Source organism: Hydractinia symbiolongicarpus, chromosome 14 (assembly GCF_029227915.1).
Source record: "Hydractinia symbiolongicarpus strain clone_291-10 chromosome 14, HSymV2.1, whole genome shotgun sequence".
NCBI classification, from domain to species: domain Eukaryota; kingdom Metazoa; phylum Cnidaria; class Hydrozoa; order Anthoathecata; family Hydractiniidae; genus Hydractinia; species Hydractinia symbiolongicarpus.
The window spans coordinates 17,442,595-17,460,593 of NC_079888.1; the positions used below are offsets into that span (position 1 = coordinate 17,442,595).

At 32.1% G+C, this 17,999-nt stretch overlaps 1 protein-coding gene across 1 annotated transcript; it reads left to right on the top strand.

Annotated features, from left to right (window-relative positions):
• The first annotated feature begins 1,371 nt into the window (after positions 1–1,371).
• On the top strand, positions 1,372–10,419 carry LOC130625832 (uncharacterized). Its single transcript, XM_057440946.1, has 6 exons — positions 1,372–1,459; positions 4,009–5,577; positions 5,664–5,810; positions 6,271–6,722; positions 7,935–8,013; positions 8,299–10,419. Exons 2-6 carry the CDS (start codon positions 4,017–4,019, stop codon positions 8,856–8,858), a joined length of 2,799 nt encoding a protein of 932 aa, XP_057296929.1. The 5' UTR covers positions 1,372–1,459; positions 4,009–4,016; the 3' UTR covers positions 8,859–10,419.
• Positions 10,420–17,999: the final 7,580 nt, after the last annotated feature.

Sequence of the window (17,999 nt, forward strand, 5' to 3'; positions counted from 1 at the left end):
TTTCTTTGACGCTGTCCTTTATCAAAGAGAGAGAAAAGCCCTGGGATCTAGGTTGCGTATGGCCTTCATAAGGAGGTAATTTAGGTTTAATATTACTACAATGTTTAAATCTGCATCAACATGTTATTTTATCACAACACAGTGACTGAAAGATGTCATAAGCATCAGGATATGCAGTGCTAACTTTTTGAAACTCTTCCTCTCTTCTTAGTTAACCTGATCCGTCTCTGTTTTTGCCTAGGTAGTACTTTATTATATATATGTAAAGACAGATTTCCGGCAAAACTTACACTACCCATCATGAATCTCTGCTGTAAAACGATTAAAACCTGCACAATACATGGATAGCTAAACATAAAGAGAAAACAGAAAAAGATAATGACACAAAATTAAAATATTCCTCAATACAAAATTGTCCCATTTCTCTGGAACTAGTAGGCGTCATGTCCTTTAATTTCACGGAGTTGTAGGCCTGCTGACGGCAGCATAACCTATTAAGATTTTTTATGCAACCAAGGACCAAATACCCGCAGTCCTAAGTCCGGTGTGAACATAGAAGAGTGAGGTTATAGAAATTAAATTTGCATGCTAAGATAAAAACAGCGTTTCGTCTTCCAGCATACGCATGGTCTGTAAAAATCTTTTTGAACCTAAACATTTTGATTAGGTAAGCTGCTACCAATGGCAGTTATTTGAGATTAAAAAAAATGCAATATGTAATACAAAAGATGCGTAAACGTCACGTAGTTTTTTTAACAAATAGTAGAGAAATATGGATAAAATATAGATGACTTTTAAAATTATGTTGTTCTTGACCGCGATTTTAAAGCGTTTTCAGTTTCACTAATTTCAGAAAAACTTAATGTGACTTCTAAAAGTTACAAACGCTCAATAATTAATTGATTCACTATGTTGAAAATTGGCCTCGTCGTTTGTGTATAGACGGGGTGCAATGTCCTGGAAGCTTTATATATATAAATAATACGCCATCATATTTCCCATCAACACTTCCCCCCACTTATCGTCTATAAACGCAAATAAAAATTTTAAGAACTTTATTAACAATCAACTGGAACTCTTATTTATTTATACTTGTATTTACGTTCGCTCTCTAACACCTCCTCCACAGTGATCTTCTTCAATATAGCTACGCCAATTGTGGCTGTGTAACGCTTTAAATCATTCTTAATTATTAATTGCTTTTACAATTCATTAAAATGCGTTCCTACATCTCGACGTGCAGAATAATAATTAATTTAGTTCTAGTCATTCATTCTCCATGTTTGACTTTTTTAGCGATTGGCCGTGAATATAATGAACTAAATTAAATATTTGAAGTAGGTAGGTGAACAAAAGTGACACATAAAAATATGTTGTTAGTAAACTGCTAAAACGTACGGAAGTGACATCAACTGTGACGTAGGAAGACATCGGAAATAAAAAAGAATCCAACTAATAAGTATATGTTATTTACTTATTTCAAACAGACATTAAAGCATTTCGGACTAAATGACGTTGTTAGAGAATTTTTTATCGCTAAAAGAGATACATCATTATCAACTGTGTTTAAAAATCGTGCTCAACTTGTAAGTTCATCTTAAAACAGGTAACTGGTTTAGAATCATATAACAGACATAGCTTCGTGTTTCATTCAAGAACTGCAATATAATTTCGAAGAAGATAGAAATAGAGAAGGAGAAACATCTTTTAAATTTCTATTGCACTTAACTCGTCCCTTATGTGATCTAAAAAATTCAATTAACATCTTTTGATAAGAATTAGGTAGATATATAACTTTTAGAGATATAGCTTTTTATATCGTAGAATATCTGATTATACATAAAGGTGGGTAAGGTGAAAACAAAACAATTTTAAGTATTAATTTTGAGGGTAAGATCTCTGTTGTTTGTGAATTTTATTCCAACCAACTGGACATTGGATTTTGTTGGTTACATTGTAGATCAAACATGAGTTAAAAAAGACGAATGTAGAACATAAAACAAAACATCTGGAATAAATTTATTTATCATACGTTCAAAATATTGTTATTGTTTTAGAATGTCTCTCTTGGAATATAGTTATTGTCATAGCGCATTGTTTGCCAATGAGGAAAACAATTCAAATCTCTTTCATTTATGCAACCAACAGGCCATGTTAGTATAATTTCAGTGGCTATGGATGAATAAATAAATTAACGAATGAACGAAAAAACCAATAAAGGAGAAAATAAATGAGTAAATGAATGAATGAATAAATAAATAAAAAAGTAAATGAATGCATGAATAAATTATTGAATAAAAGAATGAATGAATGAATGAATGAATGAATGAATGAATGATATAGTTGCACAAGACAATTCTCACAATGCAATTAAAATGTAATTACAAAATAAGGAAATAAGACAGTAGTCGAGAAATTTCAGAGATATTTTCACGTTGTTTCTTGAGGATTAAAGTAAATGGCTAAAAATTGTATACTTTTAGCCACCACTAAAGAGTGATTCATTAATAATCTAATCTAATCCAATCCAAAAGCTTCCATTTAAGTTTAAAAACTTCTTAAAAAGAATTAATTTGGCTAATGTTTCGAATACAGTGGCTGTCAATCAATCGTATATAGATGTGTGCTTTCTTAGTAAGTACTAAACTTTCCCCAATGAACCAGTCATTTAAAAAGTCGAGACATTGTGGTTGGATGATTAAGCATTTGTTGTAGTCATTAAAGTTAAAAATAATCAGGTTGGGAAAGAGTAGAAGATTTTCTAAGAATCGATTTTTTTATATATAAATAAATATCTTTTTTAACTCTATAGGTCTGTTGCCTTTGTAGCTTGAATGTATAGCTTTTTTTAAATGTTTGTATCGATTTTCCATGAATTAATATGATCTTGGTCAGACTAATAATTATTTTGGTTTCTTTAAATCCAAAATACGTTTTTCCTTTGCAGCTATTTCAAAGTTTTGCCATGAGAATTTTAATGACAGCTGCTGTTTCCAGATCAATTACGTGTTCTTTGCATTTAAAATTTCCAATTATACATCTCACTTCACTGGCACTGTTATCCTAAATGAACTTTGTTTATTTTGTCATCTTTTTATGTATTTCTTTTCTATTCTATTAACTTTGTTTATTTCCTTGTCATACTCATTTTATTTTTACTAACGCCATGTTTCAGCTGATGGCATGTTTTTTATATTTCTCTCTATATAATATATGTCGCTACTCTATCACCACTTGACGTAGCCAATGCAAAATAAGCAGTTGGCTTATGTTGTTGTCTTGTAAAATCCCATCTGATTTTACAATTCAAACTATTTGTTTTATTCGTTAATTAAAAACAATAGTTATGGTTCTCACTTTTTAAAAAATAGACGTGTTATGTTATGACATGCAAAAAATTAGCGAAAATCGTAAAATATGAACGCCATTTTAATTATAAAACCCCGCCCGCTTCAAAGTTCTAGCGTTGACGTCTTGCTTGGTGGATGATTTAATGTAATGGTAGCCATTTTAAGGTTTGTAGATCGTTTTAGCCTTTTAGCTTTCTAAAATCTTTGCATTGTGTTCTTTATATGTTTGTATGTTAAAATAAAATAGTCTCACGTCGTTTTCTAGCTATGTATAAATCTTAAACAAGTGAATTTTTAGGATTGTGGCTGCAAACGTAGATTTTGAGGGATGGCTAAGTCCAGCTTTTCTGGAAATTTTTTATATAGCCTGCCATTGATTTAATCTGTTAACATGGATTACCTACTTAACTGTTCATATTATTATATTTTTTTCAGTGACCAACTAAACTATATTTTAAACCTTTCGTGTTTTTATTATATGTAAGGTATTGCGTATAATCAGTTGTACTTGCTACAATCCTTATTTTCGCCTTTTCTAGTGTAGTGGAAGGGATTATATACAGGAATAACAATATACAATTTAATTGATATTTCTGGTAAAGGTCATTGCGTGAATTATTTCTTATTTTTACTAAAGTACTTTCCATCCTAAATTTAGAAAATAATATGGATGTACAAAGCTACAAGATTAAGGATGAACAAGTTCGATTCCTTATTATGAAGAACTTTTACGAAGAAGTTATGGGCAAATTGTTGGAAAGATTTTTGTTGGTATTGCATTTTAGAGCTTCTGGTGATAAATTAGGTGAAAACTGTGACATTCTATCAAAGATTTTGCCACATTTGGCAAAGAAGAACAAATTAAAAACAGAAGATAAGTATAGGGAAAATCTCTTTATAGAATCAAAAAGAGACTTAACTCCCAAACCAAATTTAGATGTGTCAAAATTTGACTTTACCATGTCCTTTGGTTGTTTAACAGAGATTCAAGGTCTCCCTTCATCGAAAAACCACCAGTTCTGTGTTTTGTGTACGTCAAAATGCGAGAATATCCTGCTAGGGAACGCAGAAAAAAAAAAGTGCAATAACTGTGATTTTTGTACCACTCCACCGAATGCTCCCTGTAATTCGCAGATGTTAGCAAAAAAATTGAATATTGGAAGGAAAACCAGAAATATAGGAGCACATACATCACAATTCTCAGCTGAAATCCCTAACATAGAGGAAAATATAACCGCCATAACTGCTTTGTATGAATACTTGTACACAAGTGAGAATTGGAGGAAGTTTGAGAAAAATTGGATAAACCATGAAGCGTTTTTTGAAATTAGAGAAAATATCAGGTTGATTGAAAAATGTTCAATATCATTTTTGTTAGAGAAATTTAAAGAAAGGATTATAATTTCAGAAGAATTTTTCGCCATCAAAGCAACGTTGGATAAAATGATGAATGAGTTAAGAAAGAAAACCTTGAAAATTTCAATTCAATTATCTATCAGCACGTCAGCAGTGGAAAAAATACCTGGCTTAGAAAGTTTTCTTGAGGAGGCAGAATTATCTGCATTAGATTCGCGGATGAGGACAATTATTGAGGAGGTAGTGAATAAATCATTAGCCAATCTGATCGACGATTTTATGTTTGATGTGCATGTATGGGGATTAGAAAAAGTACCAGGCAACGGAAGATTTGAGAAATTCAAAGCAGGGATCACATTTTCCTCACCAAACCGTAATGCATTTGAGTTATATCGATGTGATAAAAATCCTCAATCAAAGCATCTGCAAGACAAACTCACTAAATCACTCTTTGAGGAGTTAAAAAAGGAGGTTCCTGACATTAGTAATAAAAGCCTAAGAAAACTTACGTTAGGTTTTACTAATTGGTATATTGCTTCACTTCACATCATGCTGGCATTGACCAAAAATGATCGTAGTTCGTTAACCAAAAAAGAAATTGAAATACTTGATATTTGTCTAAAAAATATGACCGTTTCCAAACAGTCGTTTTTCAAAGAAATATTTGGAGAAACTATCGAAGTGTCAATAGACAGAAGTCCTTCTCGTACTAACATTGCAACATTTATCGGACAAATAGAGGTAAACATCCTTTCGGAGAATGTCTACTATCATTCAAATGACTTTGCCAACAAGTTAAAACGCAGTGTAAAAATGTTGTTGGCACAAGAACTTAAATTAGAAGAATGTAGCGAAATAAATAAAAATTTAGGTTAGTTGTTTGAATATTGTTTGAGTCAATAATATTGAACGCAAAGGTAAACTAATTATTCCTTAACAACGCTATCTGCTTTTTAGCCACGATGTTGTATTCAGCAGAACAGTCTGTCAGCCTACATTCTCAAACATCATCAAACCTAGTTAATATTGCACAAATAGGATCAGTCCACACATTTATTGTAGAAACACTACCATGGTTTGTGCTAACAATAGATGTTGATCAAGGTAAGACACAGAAATATTTATTTTTAATGGCTTGTTGTACTCCATCTTCAAGTGTTTACATTTATGCTCGTTTCTATGGTCAATGTATATGTTATCATTTTGACAAAAACAAAACAATTTAAATGTCTTAAATATGCTTATTACGGTTATGTTACCTAATGCAGCGCAATTATGTGCAGCTGTTAGTATATATAGGTACGAAACAATTACAGTGTAAGCGTTAACAATCTAGTTATTGTGCACTTTTTCTGTGACGTAACGAAAGTTTGAAATATGCTCAAAATTCAAAATTTTAAGTTATAAAGCGAATTTTCACAGTCTCTTTAATACTTCTCACGGCCATCTTTAACAGTTTAACAGTGAGTGTTTCGAAATTAGATAACATTAATATTATCTGTTAAACATATTAAGAAGTTACTTTATTGAAATTATATACAAATCTATGCTTTAAATTTATTAGGTCTGACGAAAAGCAAACTGCAAACGGACTGGAGAATTTTATGGGGACCATTGCTCACTGAAGTAAAAATTAATTTGCGATCTTTATTTCACCATCCTGCGAGCGGAAACTTTCCTAAAGATGGTGGAAAGTTATATGAAGTGATACTGGAACTAGATCAAAACGGAGAATTGCATGATCTTCCAAAATATTGGCGAGAACTGATTTTACCAAAAAATGGAATTTCAGATTCCGAAGGTTTCGATTTGTACACCTTACGATGTTTACTTTCGAAAAGCAAAAGTTTGAAAACAGATGCAGTTGATGCAATTAAGGAGTTGTGTATCATGATGAATGGAATTAAATACTGTCCAAATGCTGATCCTTATTTCATGTCAGTATACATTATAGATAAGATAAAAAATTATCTTTCTTCACTTGGATTATTAAAAGAAAGTATGAAGGAGGTAGAGGTAAGGAAACGACCTGCAAATAATGCAGTCACATTTTCAGTACACGTTGTTTCCTTCCGGAAACGTTTTTATTACATAACAAAATCTGCAGAACATTTGTTATTAATGTTATTAAAAACAACTTTAAAAAAGAAAATCATTTGTAAGATTAAAATTGTTTTAGTTCTACGGAAATGTGGCGTTGGTGTAAAAAAAATGTTTGCTTTCTTTCCGAATTATCTTTAAAGGTAATAATTTAGATAATAAAGCGTTTTGTAATATTTTCCATTTAACAATTATTGCGAAATTTTTACTTGTTTGTTCTTATAAAAACGTCTATATTTCAGTTAAAAGCGCGATATGTTTAAAATTTTTGAACACTGTTTAAACTGAATGTTTTTTGATTTGTGTTTTTTAAAAGTTACAAAACACTAGTATGGTCAGATAAACGGATGTGGGGATAATTACATAGGATGTGGAGAACGAAAAAATGTTGCCAATAGCACATTGTAAAAACCTACATACGTATTAGAAAAGAAGGTAAAAAAATAATTTATGTTCTCAGTAGTAAATACTAGGTTCACATTATTTTATTGTTAATCGTTGGAAGGCGTTCAGAAGTTTAAATATATGTTCTAATTTCTCGAAAAGTCTCTTGTACGTTCGTACAAGTAGTACATTGAAGTTCTTTACTTTTTTACAAAAAATTATTTTTTTGCGTCAAAACTAGAGGCTTGCGTTGCTACAAAACGCAAGCTCTACGTAGATAAAACTTTTTCTGTATTTAATTTTTTAGGTTTTTAAAACTTCGATATTTTTATAAATATTTTGCAGAAATTAATGTGTTTATAAAAAAATCAAATGGTACTTACATTCTGCTGACTATACATATGTTTTACACGTGTGTTTTTATGAACAAGAAACCGGTTTTAGTACTAGATCATCCAGAATTAGAAAAAAGTTTGGAACCAAAAAAAGGAATGATAATTCTTGAATAAGAAACTGCGTAAATCCAAACCGAATAGTTTTCTGTCAACTATGGATTTTCAAAAAAGTCAAGGCACGGAAATCTAAGACATTTCCTTTCCAAACATAACCTGTTTTAGCAACGAAGAATTTTTTTCTGTAAGAAATCCACTGCAGAGCTTTTAAACTAATTAATAGAAAATAAAATATAAAAAAATTGCTTAGAATATATTTTCAATTTTTTCATACATTTACTTTCCTGTTTAGCGTTTAAGTGCATTATTGGAAGATGTTACTCCATCTGAAGACGAACTGTTGGAAGATATTTATAGAAGACGTTACTTTGGTAAGAAAAGCTGTTTTGTGTTTAAGTTTCGTTTTTCTTTAGACAAATAATTAAAAATAAAAGACAAGCTAATGTGAAAATAAAATTGGTGTGACAGAAGCAAAGAAATTTGAAATAAAATATGTGTTTTTTTTTCTTTCTCTATGCAAGGATGAATACAATTTTACACACACTACAAAAAAAAATGAAATAAAGTAGTAAAACTCGTTTTGTTTTTATTAACATATTTTTCTTTTCCCTGTTTTTTAAATGTGAAGTAAAAGAAGCTTTTTTTGACGCTTTTAGAAACATATGAACTAACTGAGTTATTATTTAAAGCAGAAGAATATTTGCGCTGTTTCTTTCACGATCCTGAATATGGAGATTTTCCAAGAGATGGAAGAAAATTGTATGAAACTTTCATAGAGTGGAATAAACAAGGAAAGTTGAACGACTTGGAGAAAAAATATTTTTCTACTCTTCTCCCTGATAGCAAGACAACGGATTCCGAAGTCTTTGATTTACATCTACTCAGTTATTTTCTTTGTAAGTGCACAAAGATAAAAGATGAAGAGCGTAAAATATTTGATGAAATATTTGATTTAGAAAGTCAATTTTTACGATGTGAGTCAATCGCGTTTGATTTTGATCAAAGTATGGATATCCTTTTTGGAATTTTGCGGAAAATAAAACATTTGACTGACCATTACGACGTGTTTAACCGTGAAAAAAGAAGGGATTCAATTAGATTCGCAAAAAGACTTTTGGAGAAAAAACATATAGTTCAAAGCAAAATGAGCTATTATAAGATAGAAAGAACTGACGAAAAGAAAACATTTGAGCAAACAGGAATTTTGCCAAAATGAACATAACTATACATTGGGATGTTTTTTGTATCTTTTTATGTATGCTTTTAGAGAAGTTATTAGAATTAGTTTTTGCGTCCATTCTTTGTATTATGTAAGTGTTCGAGAAATTTATGTTTTTGTCTAAGTATGTAATTTTAGTTTTTTTATATTTCAAACTATTCATTGAAAGAACTAATGTTTCAATGATGATCTTAATTACGAATAAAAATACAATAAAGAGTTTGAGTCTGTGCAATATATCTCTCACAATATATTGCACAATCTATATCTATTTATGTCTGCTTTTCGGAAGTTATTAGAATTTGCTGTTATATATTATAATGTTTCAATGATGATGTTAATTACGAATTTTTTTTTTACTTCTATTTCCTTAGGCAAACTATTTCTTATGTTTCCCCCCTATTTACGCTATCAGTAGGATGCTTCACTCACAAATCACTTTCTTATTACAATTTCTATAAATAACACAACCCTTCGCCAAAACATTTCATGCAAAACCTGGTATGAATAGAGTTCAAAGATTTACTAAAAAATGCCCTCAGTTACAGCTGAGTTACTTATTATTAACAAAGCCTTTTTGTGCATAAGCCATTCTTATTTTTATCTAACTTTAACACAATGGTCGTGTTTTTTTATATTTTAGTCAGAATGTGTACGACTGAAAAAATATGAAAGTCTATCAAAAAGAAAGAACATTAAAAACTTTACCGTTATTGAAAAGATTAAATGCTTTTTTTTTTGGTATTGTAAATGCAGTTGTTTTATTCGTTTTTGTTGCACATTTATAAAATTACTATAAAAATTTAAACGGAACGTAGAACAGTAATCAACCATAACAATTATAATTAATAACAATGTTTTGATAATGTTTTGAAAAAAAATTAAAGTTTTTTATTTGCCTCCAACAATCCTTACCGCGCATATAAGCAAGAGCATGTCCTTAGCGTTTAGGTATCTAGCGCATCCTCGGTTATGTTCTAATGTAAATACCACTTGCAATTATCTTACGGCCAATGTGAGACAGGTAGGTGCTTCACTTTTCTTAAGGTGCGTTCTTGCGAGTTACCTAAATCTTCAAGAAAATAAGATTTTTTGGAAAACGTAAATCTTAGTTTGTATTATTGACATCACAACATTGCAGTTATAAATGCGCAACTGCAAAACGCTGCTGTTAATAATGCCATAGAGAGATCAATAAAAACTAAAAGACATCGCAAATGCTGGAAATGGAATATTGTGTAACGAAGTCTCGGAAATCATTTCAAAGAAAATAAGGTCAAGAAAACTTCAGAATTTGGAAAAAATTACAACGAAAAAAAATACGAACATATTTTAAAGGTTAGAGAAGCTTCGCTTAGTGAAGAAAAAACAGTGATTAAAGGTAATCTTGGAAAAGTAAAAAAAGTGATAGACAAAGGTGAGACGATTATTGAAAAGCGTCAAAACATATAAAGCATGCTAATAGGGTAGACGTCTGTGAAGTTGAAAAATGTTATAAGTCAGATACCCGGATAACTCTAAGGACAAAAAGCGAATAAATCGTTTTAGACGGCAATCTGCTGCTAATAAAAGGAAACAGGCTACAGAATATAAACAAAAAAAGCAGCGAAAATTCCTTGTTTTTTAAAGACATTTTGAAATCTTAGTGTTGCACATAATCAGCGTAGAAATATTTCAGCCCAAAAAGACGTGTCTCATTCTAGATTCTTCTATTATTTGTGCAAAGGAAAAGTTCGTTTTTATTCCTCTTGCCCAAGAATTAAGTCAAAAGCTGAACAGAAAATATGAATCCGAAAAAGATTAACATGTATCTTCTGCTGTTGACAGACTTAGAAAAAGATTATCTATTTGGAAAAATGACTTGTCAGCATTCACTTTTATTTCGCATGTTATAGAGTACGGATATGTTTTTACCTTTGGCAACTCCGCCAGCGCCTTTTTGCAACAACAATAACCTTTGTAGCTTGTGGCATCTGAGATTTGTAGAACAGGCAATTGTTAGTCTTTTAAAAGGAATATGGCGTGAAAATTATTTTTGATTTCCGCCGCGTAAGGCGGAATCTTTAAAATCGCTATGGAAGATAGAGAGATAGGGACCACCTATAGCCTGGACGCGCAGTGTCCAGAATAAAGTATTTTACCCTGGGTCTGGAAGTTGTTTAATTTCTTAAAAGCCAATTGAAATGCGTTATTTGATTTTTTAGCCAATAGGATCTCAGATTGTCAGAATCTGATATCGTGGCTTCCTGTGATTTCTTATACCTTTTTAGAACAATGTGTAAATTTGTATATTTCTGTTATTTATTCAGATGTAATTAAATTAATGTATATATAAATTGCGTTATTTGTCGCCCATATTTAATACTTTTCAGACCAGGTTACTTTAACCCCTTTTTAATATAAGAACAATGTTATAAGAACATGAACCTTAGACTCAAAACCCCAGACTCAAATCATTATTTTTACAACTAAAACTACTCAAGAAATGGAATAGTAAAAAAGCCTCAAAAAGCGGTTAAGTCACATAGTTTTGAGCAATTATTCAATCATTTATCCTGTTTTTAAATCGGAAATCTCAGCCTTGGGTCGACCATTGAACGTTTTGCTCTGTGAAAAGTTTTTCTTGACAAGCCGGAAATCTTCAAGCCTTGAGGCTTCTTGTTTCATATATAAACGCCTTTCCAAAGTCATAAAAGAATATCCAGCTCTTATGTTTTGAAGATAAACAAAAAAAACAAAAACAAAACAACATAAAAAAGTTTCACATGTTTACATTACAGTCGCCTTCTTCCACAAGGTCGTTTTAACGCGGTCAGAGATCTGGACAATCACATTAGTATGCGTAATTATGCGACTTACGTAAGCAATAGACCTTTCCCGCATTCCTAATTATGCCAAATTAAATTAAAAAGGTCGATACTAAAAATGATTCTTATCCCTAAGTTCCTTAGCAAAAGATAGAAAAAATTACCAAATTTTGTAAGTATTTCTGTTTGTTAAGTGCCTCAATTCCGAGCTGAAAGTTACGATCAAACCCTTCATATAACCGAGCTTTCTAAGAATAGCCTCGTTTTCAAAATAATTGTTTTCTTTAAAATTAAAGAAAATCCAACCACAATATTATGTTGCTCTAAAAACTTTATTATTGGCATGATAATTAAATATTCCATCCTAATATCCTTGTTTGAAGACCACAGAACCATTATAAAATTTTGGATGACGACATAATTATTATAATTTATGATTCGGGAAAGGTGTATTGTATAGAAAAAAAAGCCAGCCCCCGTAAAAGCAGAAGGTTCTTTTTAGAAAAAATATGTAATGTTTTGCGAAAGTAAATAGCAAACATTCATATTTAATTTTATCATGGATCAACCAACGGTACTTGGCTTGCAGTTTGAACCAGAATTTTAGTATGATGAAGAACATTCTAAACCTGAAGAAAATTCTGATGTTTCTTTGGAGAATGCAAACTTGCGAGCTGTTACAGCGGAGGGAGATAGGAAAGCTGGGGTCGATGGTCGGTGTACTTGTGGGTACTGCGTCGTGATGGATAGGGAAAGAGAGTGCATATAAATAAAATAAAATATTTCAAATTAGACGGTTTGCTTCAGTTTATTTCTATTTATAAAATAAACGGTGAAACAATTACACATACAATCTAGTGCCCAAACCTTTTTTAGATTGCAGATGTATCACACTGAGCACGATAGCTTTTCAAACGTGATGCTGGACAGGGGTGTTCTGTGGACTGCTTTGGTATCGTTACATGACAGGGAGAATGCATCGTTACCATAGGATAGGGATAACGTACCTAGCCAATAAGTAGAGTTATATAAGAATATGTTATATATTATATTATCCATAAATGAAATATATAACCTATTTTAGATCATATCGCTGCGCGTCGTAACGACAGTTTAGTTGGTTCATCCATACTAGGTTGAGAAGAGTTGTGCAGAGAGTCATTCCTGCTTGTGTCGTTGCTAAGATAAGAACAGCCTTCCCTTCTGAAAGTAGTAATTACAATGGGTTTAGAGAGGGAGGAACGAATGTTCCCGAGATTGAAATAGTGTAGCAATTTGCAGCTCACGAAGACGAAAGCGACTAAACAGTGCTTTAGTATACGTGTAAAATATCCACGTAAATTATATATATGCATGAAAATAGTATGTAAATAATTATATAAGCTAAAAAAATAAAAAGTCACTACAGTTTTAATCTGCTATACATGATTGCTCAATGATAACTTCACGGTCATCTCTCTCTGATGGTGCTACAGTTAAACTGAGCTTACATTTGCTGCGCTTTTCCGTGGTGACCTTCTGTTTTCTTCCACTCGTGTGATTATATTACCGAGTATGTCAACAAGGTAATTATAATCTTTTGCGACTTTCTCCTTTTTGGCGACAAAACGTTTTGTTGGTTTGCTATAGACAATGCGAAAAATTGGTTTTCACATTGCCCTCTTTTTCAGCTTTTTTTAGATGTCTTCTAAACGATTAGTTTGCTGTACGTATTTAAAACAAAAAAGTAAGACGTATGTAAGACGTATTCGTACCTGTTCTCTACCCAAATTTAAGGTACGATCCAAAATGGCTAACTGAGTACCCGCAATCATCTTTTCCATATTGAATAAAATGGATTTGGGGAGATAGCGGATTTTGACACTATGAAATACTTCCAACAATGTGGTATAGACCAATCGGGTCATGTCGGAAATATCAGCGACAACTTGTCTTTGAAGAACAATAGATTTGAACTTTTCATAAACTTGCGTTTCTTTCTTTAACCACTTCTTGCGTCGAATGTCAGTGTCGTTGAGTTCGCCATGTTCATATTATAGGTAATTTTTATTTCCAATGAAATTGGAATGGCGGTTTACAACATGATGAATAATAGAACAAAAGCACTCTCGTAAGTCATTTGGATCATAATAGAGTATATATAACGCAACAGATTTATGTTTTGTGCGAAATTCTTCTGACTTTTCCAACCACGAATCGTTGAATGATACATCGTGCAATTCTTCTTTATTTGTCTCATCATCTTCGTCTACATTGTCTATAAAACTCTTGTTGCTGCTTGTTATTGAAGATAATCCCGGGATGTTGGCGGAGTATTCTGGAGTCAGGTCTCTCATTTTTGTAATAGCGGTGCTATTAAGTTTGGGGACAATGTTATTGTCGTCACATTCATCATCAAACTCGTAATTATCATCATCAGTTTCATCATCATCAGCATCGTCGTCTTTGTCCCAGTCGCCTTGGTCTAGGAAAAAAGAAAGAAAATTTAATGACGATATGATTGATTCTAAAAAAAATTATAAGGAATGAATTTAAATTACCGTCAAGACGTGTTTGACATTGAATGCTTATTATATCTGGTGTTACTTTTACACAATGACTTCTGTGTCGAGGTCGCATGTTAACTTGATACCCCATATTTCTGACACTAATTGGAGAAGTCTGGGTACCAATAGATCGCAAGACAACTTTTGGTTTACTAACGACAATGGGAGAATCAGTTTGTGTTCCACATGTGTTGCTAGCTTCCACTTCTTCTTCATGCAATTCCATCACTACGGCAGTTTCCATGACCTATAATTTTAGATAACATGGAGTATATGCTCGACATGTGACTCCTATTAACAAATACCTATAAATTACCTCTTCTCTTTCTCTGCATTGGGCCCTTCGAACTGAGGCTTTTCTTTCCTTTGGTTGCTCTTAGAACCAAATATTGTTGGAAAGGCATTTTTAAACAGCATTCTCGGAATTTTTTGCGGGAATATCTGGTGTTGCATGTCCCAACTTGGATCAAAGCATTTTTCTTCCAAATTTTTGAATAAACAAAGACCTTTTTAAGTAAATTTTTCTCCGCAAAGCATGTATCCACTTTCTGTGCGTATCTTCATTTGGCAGCAAACTGAACTTTTTCGGGATTATTAGTCGTATGATTTTTGAGCATAAATGTTTTTAAAGCATACCGATCGTATAAAATAAATCTAAGTTTCTATTTTAGATCATTAATAGTTTAAGAACAAAAAGAACAAACTTCGCGTGCGGTATGTGTGAAAGAGGAAGGCTTCTATACTTTCTATAAAATGGCTTACGTCACAGTAAACCGATTATGCTATATTGCACTTGATCGTGTTTTCATCAGAAACTATCATGGCGCTCGCTCTTGTAGCGAAAGTTAAACTTTGAAGAACAATATTGTGCGTAAGAATTCCTTTTTAAGATGTATTGATACTGAATTATTGTTTCGTGCTATATGAAGTTTTTATATGTAAAAATTTATAAAATATGCTGTATTCCCTTTAAAAAAAGAATGTATACAAGACGTATTTAACGAATCTTATTGCTGTAACCCATTGACCGTCGCAGAGTGCAGAAAAAAACTCAGATTAGTTATTGATTTAAGACATAGATAGATAAATGTGCGCATCTTCCCTCACAATATAGGAGATATATCCTGTCTATTTTTTCAGTACGGGCCATGGCTTAAATAGAGAGTCCTAGAGTACTTAGTACTTATTTTAAGTTACGCAGACCTAATTAGGGTTAACGCTTTACCAGACAACTCTATGCAACATCCAACGGCCCACACAATGTGCCATCTCCCCCATTTCCCTTAGATCGCTCGGGTTAACCCGGGGCTAAGATAACATTCACTCACCCACTTTGAAGCGCCGCCAACAAACTTTTAAAACTAAATAAGTTTCCTTCCAAATAATTGACTACATTATCTGAAATGTTCGAGAAAGACGATTATTTCACAAAATCCAATCTTCTATCCACAAAATCCATTACCAAGTTTAACCTGCAATGTTGTGTTTTCTTTGGTTTAATAAGGCCGAATAAAGAAAAGGCAGATATAAACTTGAGTATGCAAAATTTCAGTTGAGATACAACTAGGCTGGCTGATAATTGTGTATATTTTAGAGAGATGGCACGGTATCTTTATGGTACGGTATCTTTATATAAGCAAAAAACGCTTGCGTGATAACATTTTTCATGAACAATGCTCATAATAAAGCATATATTTCCAAAAAAATGACTTTACTTTTAACATAGTATGTTAAATATTTTGAAGCAACAAAAAATTTGTCACCTAACTTTTTCTTTGAAAGGAAAAAAAAACGTTATGACAAGTATAGAAAACATTTTTGAAAAATATACAAAACCTTGCTAAGAAATTTCTAAATGATTTACAGATACATAGCTTTATTTTACCCATTTTTAACCCTGATTAACAGCAAAATGTTAAAAGACGATTCATAATTAAGTTTGAGAAAAGGGTCAAAAAACATTTTAAATCCATAATGCGCTTTAAATGAACTCATCCTTCCAAAAAGAATCCATCTAGCGATACGTTTTCTATATAGTATTTACATAAAACACTTCTTATAATGTAACAGACAGACAGACGTATACGGGCATTATAATATAGATAGTCGTTAGCCCGTGGAAAAATCCATCTCCCGTCCTTTAAATTCACTTGTCGCAACAAAGTGGACAAAAATATATCGCATTTGGTATTGGTGTGCATTATAAAAATTTCGTGATTCCGTTACGGGACGCGGCTCTTGCAGATACACAGACAGACGACGGCTATTATTAAAGAGATATTATTAAAGAAATGCTAATATCTCTTTAATAATAGCCGTCGTCTGTCTGTGTATCTGGGTATTACACTGGGTATTTCCCTCTTGATTTCGTTTTAAATTGTTGTTACGGAAAATAAGATCTAGCGACAAGTGGAGGTTTCAACAATAAATACATGCGTATCTAGCAAATAGTAAACTTTCTTTAAACGTGGTCCGTTTCAGGATTGGTTATCAAAGAATTTCATGGCTTCGGTCATGACCTGGGTCACCCTCGGGTAAAGTTGGCAGGGTTTGGTGCCTCTCAAAAGCAATGCCCGATTCTGTGCCCGAAAGGGATCGACCAAACTTTTAAGATTTTATAATTTATTGTAAATTTTGTGTCGAAACTGAGTCGTTTGTTCTTTCTACGCGTGCAAAATATTGTAATGGTACAAGTTTGTACAAGCAACCGAAAAACTGTTCGGAGTAGACATATCTTACTTACACAAATTAATTAATGTGTTGCTAAGTTATATCAATCTTATAAGTTATAATTTGATTTAATGTTAGCTGTTTTTTTTTTTAAATATTCAACAGTTATTTATATCTAGGAGAATGTAATCTAATTGTTTTATTAAGTTCTTTAATACGACAGAACAGAGAATCTAGAATCAATACAGCTTAAGTCAAAAGAAATAGATACAAAAGTGTTATTGTTTATTACAAGTGGGACAAGTAGCCGACTGACTTTAATAATCTCCGCCCCTCGTAAGCTCTTGTGTTTAGAAGTGAAAGACGCTTCCTTTTTTCTGACTTCGAAGTCTGTTGGAAATCAGCCAAGTAACAATATTTCAACAAAAGTTTTATGATATGAATTTTATTGTGAAAAAAACTTCAGTTTCCGAGTCACATAAGTTGAAACTTTTCTATTTTTGCGTAAAAACTTCTGTTCTCATCATCCGAATTTTATTTTTTGTTTCAAATCTCCTTTTTCCCAACACGAATTCATAAAAACACATACGGAGGTGTTGTAGTTTTGACGTGTGGTAAAAATAAATGCTTAGGCAGATAAAATGGTAATTGCTTTTTATCGGCTAAAAAAGTTGTTTTTTTTCCCGGGGTGGGGACTCGAACTCGACACTTTATGCGCTACCACTACAGCATTCACGCTATTCGTTAATTAATCAGAAAAACATTTTTAAAAATAATGATTTTTTAACTAGCTGACATTTCCTAGCTAGCTAAGCCTTCTTTTAAGAAGCACGACTTTTTAGAAACATTAGCTTCAAAATGCTGAAAACATAAGAAACATTGCCAGTCTGATGGTAGGAAGCAAAACAAGACCTCGTGAATTTTAAAAGCGTTAACTCTACCTTAGAACATGAAATCAGAATAAATATAGAAAGAGAAAGCTTATAAAACTTGGGGTGCAAAATCTGAGATGTTTAAAGAAATATAATAGATCTCTTTCCTTAAAACTATCTCAAAATTGATAACACAAGACATAAACCTACCAATGCATATTAAAAAAGCTGCATAGGTTTACA

What these genes read in the sequence shown, in the direction of transcription:
- LOC130625832 (XM_057440946.1), top strand. Translation starts at nt 4,017, where the DNA reads ATGGATGTACAAAGCTACAAGATTAAGGATGAACAAGTTCGATTCCTT. An exon ending in CGAAATAAATAAAAATTTAG is followed by an intron (nt 5,578 to 5,663) that starts GTTAGTTGTTTG and finishes TCTGCTTTTTAG; the next exon opens with CCACGATGTTGTATTCAGCA. An exon ending in AAAGTATGAAGGAGGTAGAG is followed by an intron (nt 6,723 to 7,934) that starts GTAAGGAAACGA and finishes TTTCCTGTTTAG; the next exon opens with CGTTTAAGTGCATTATTGGA.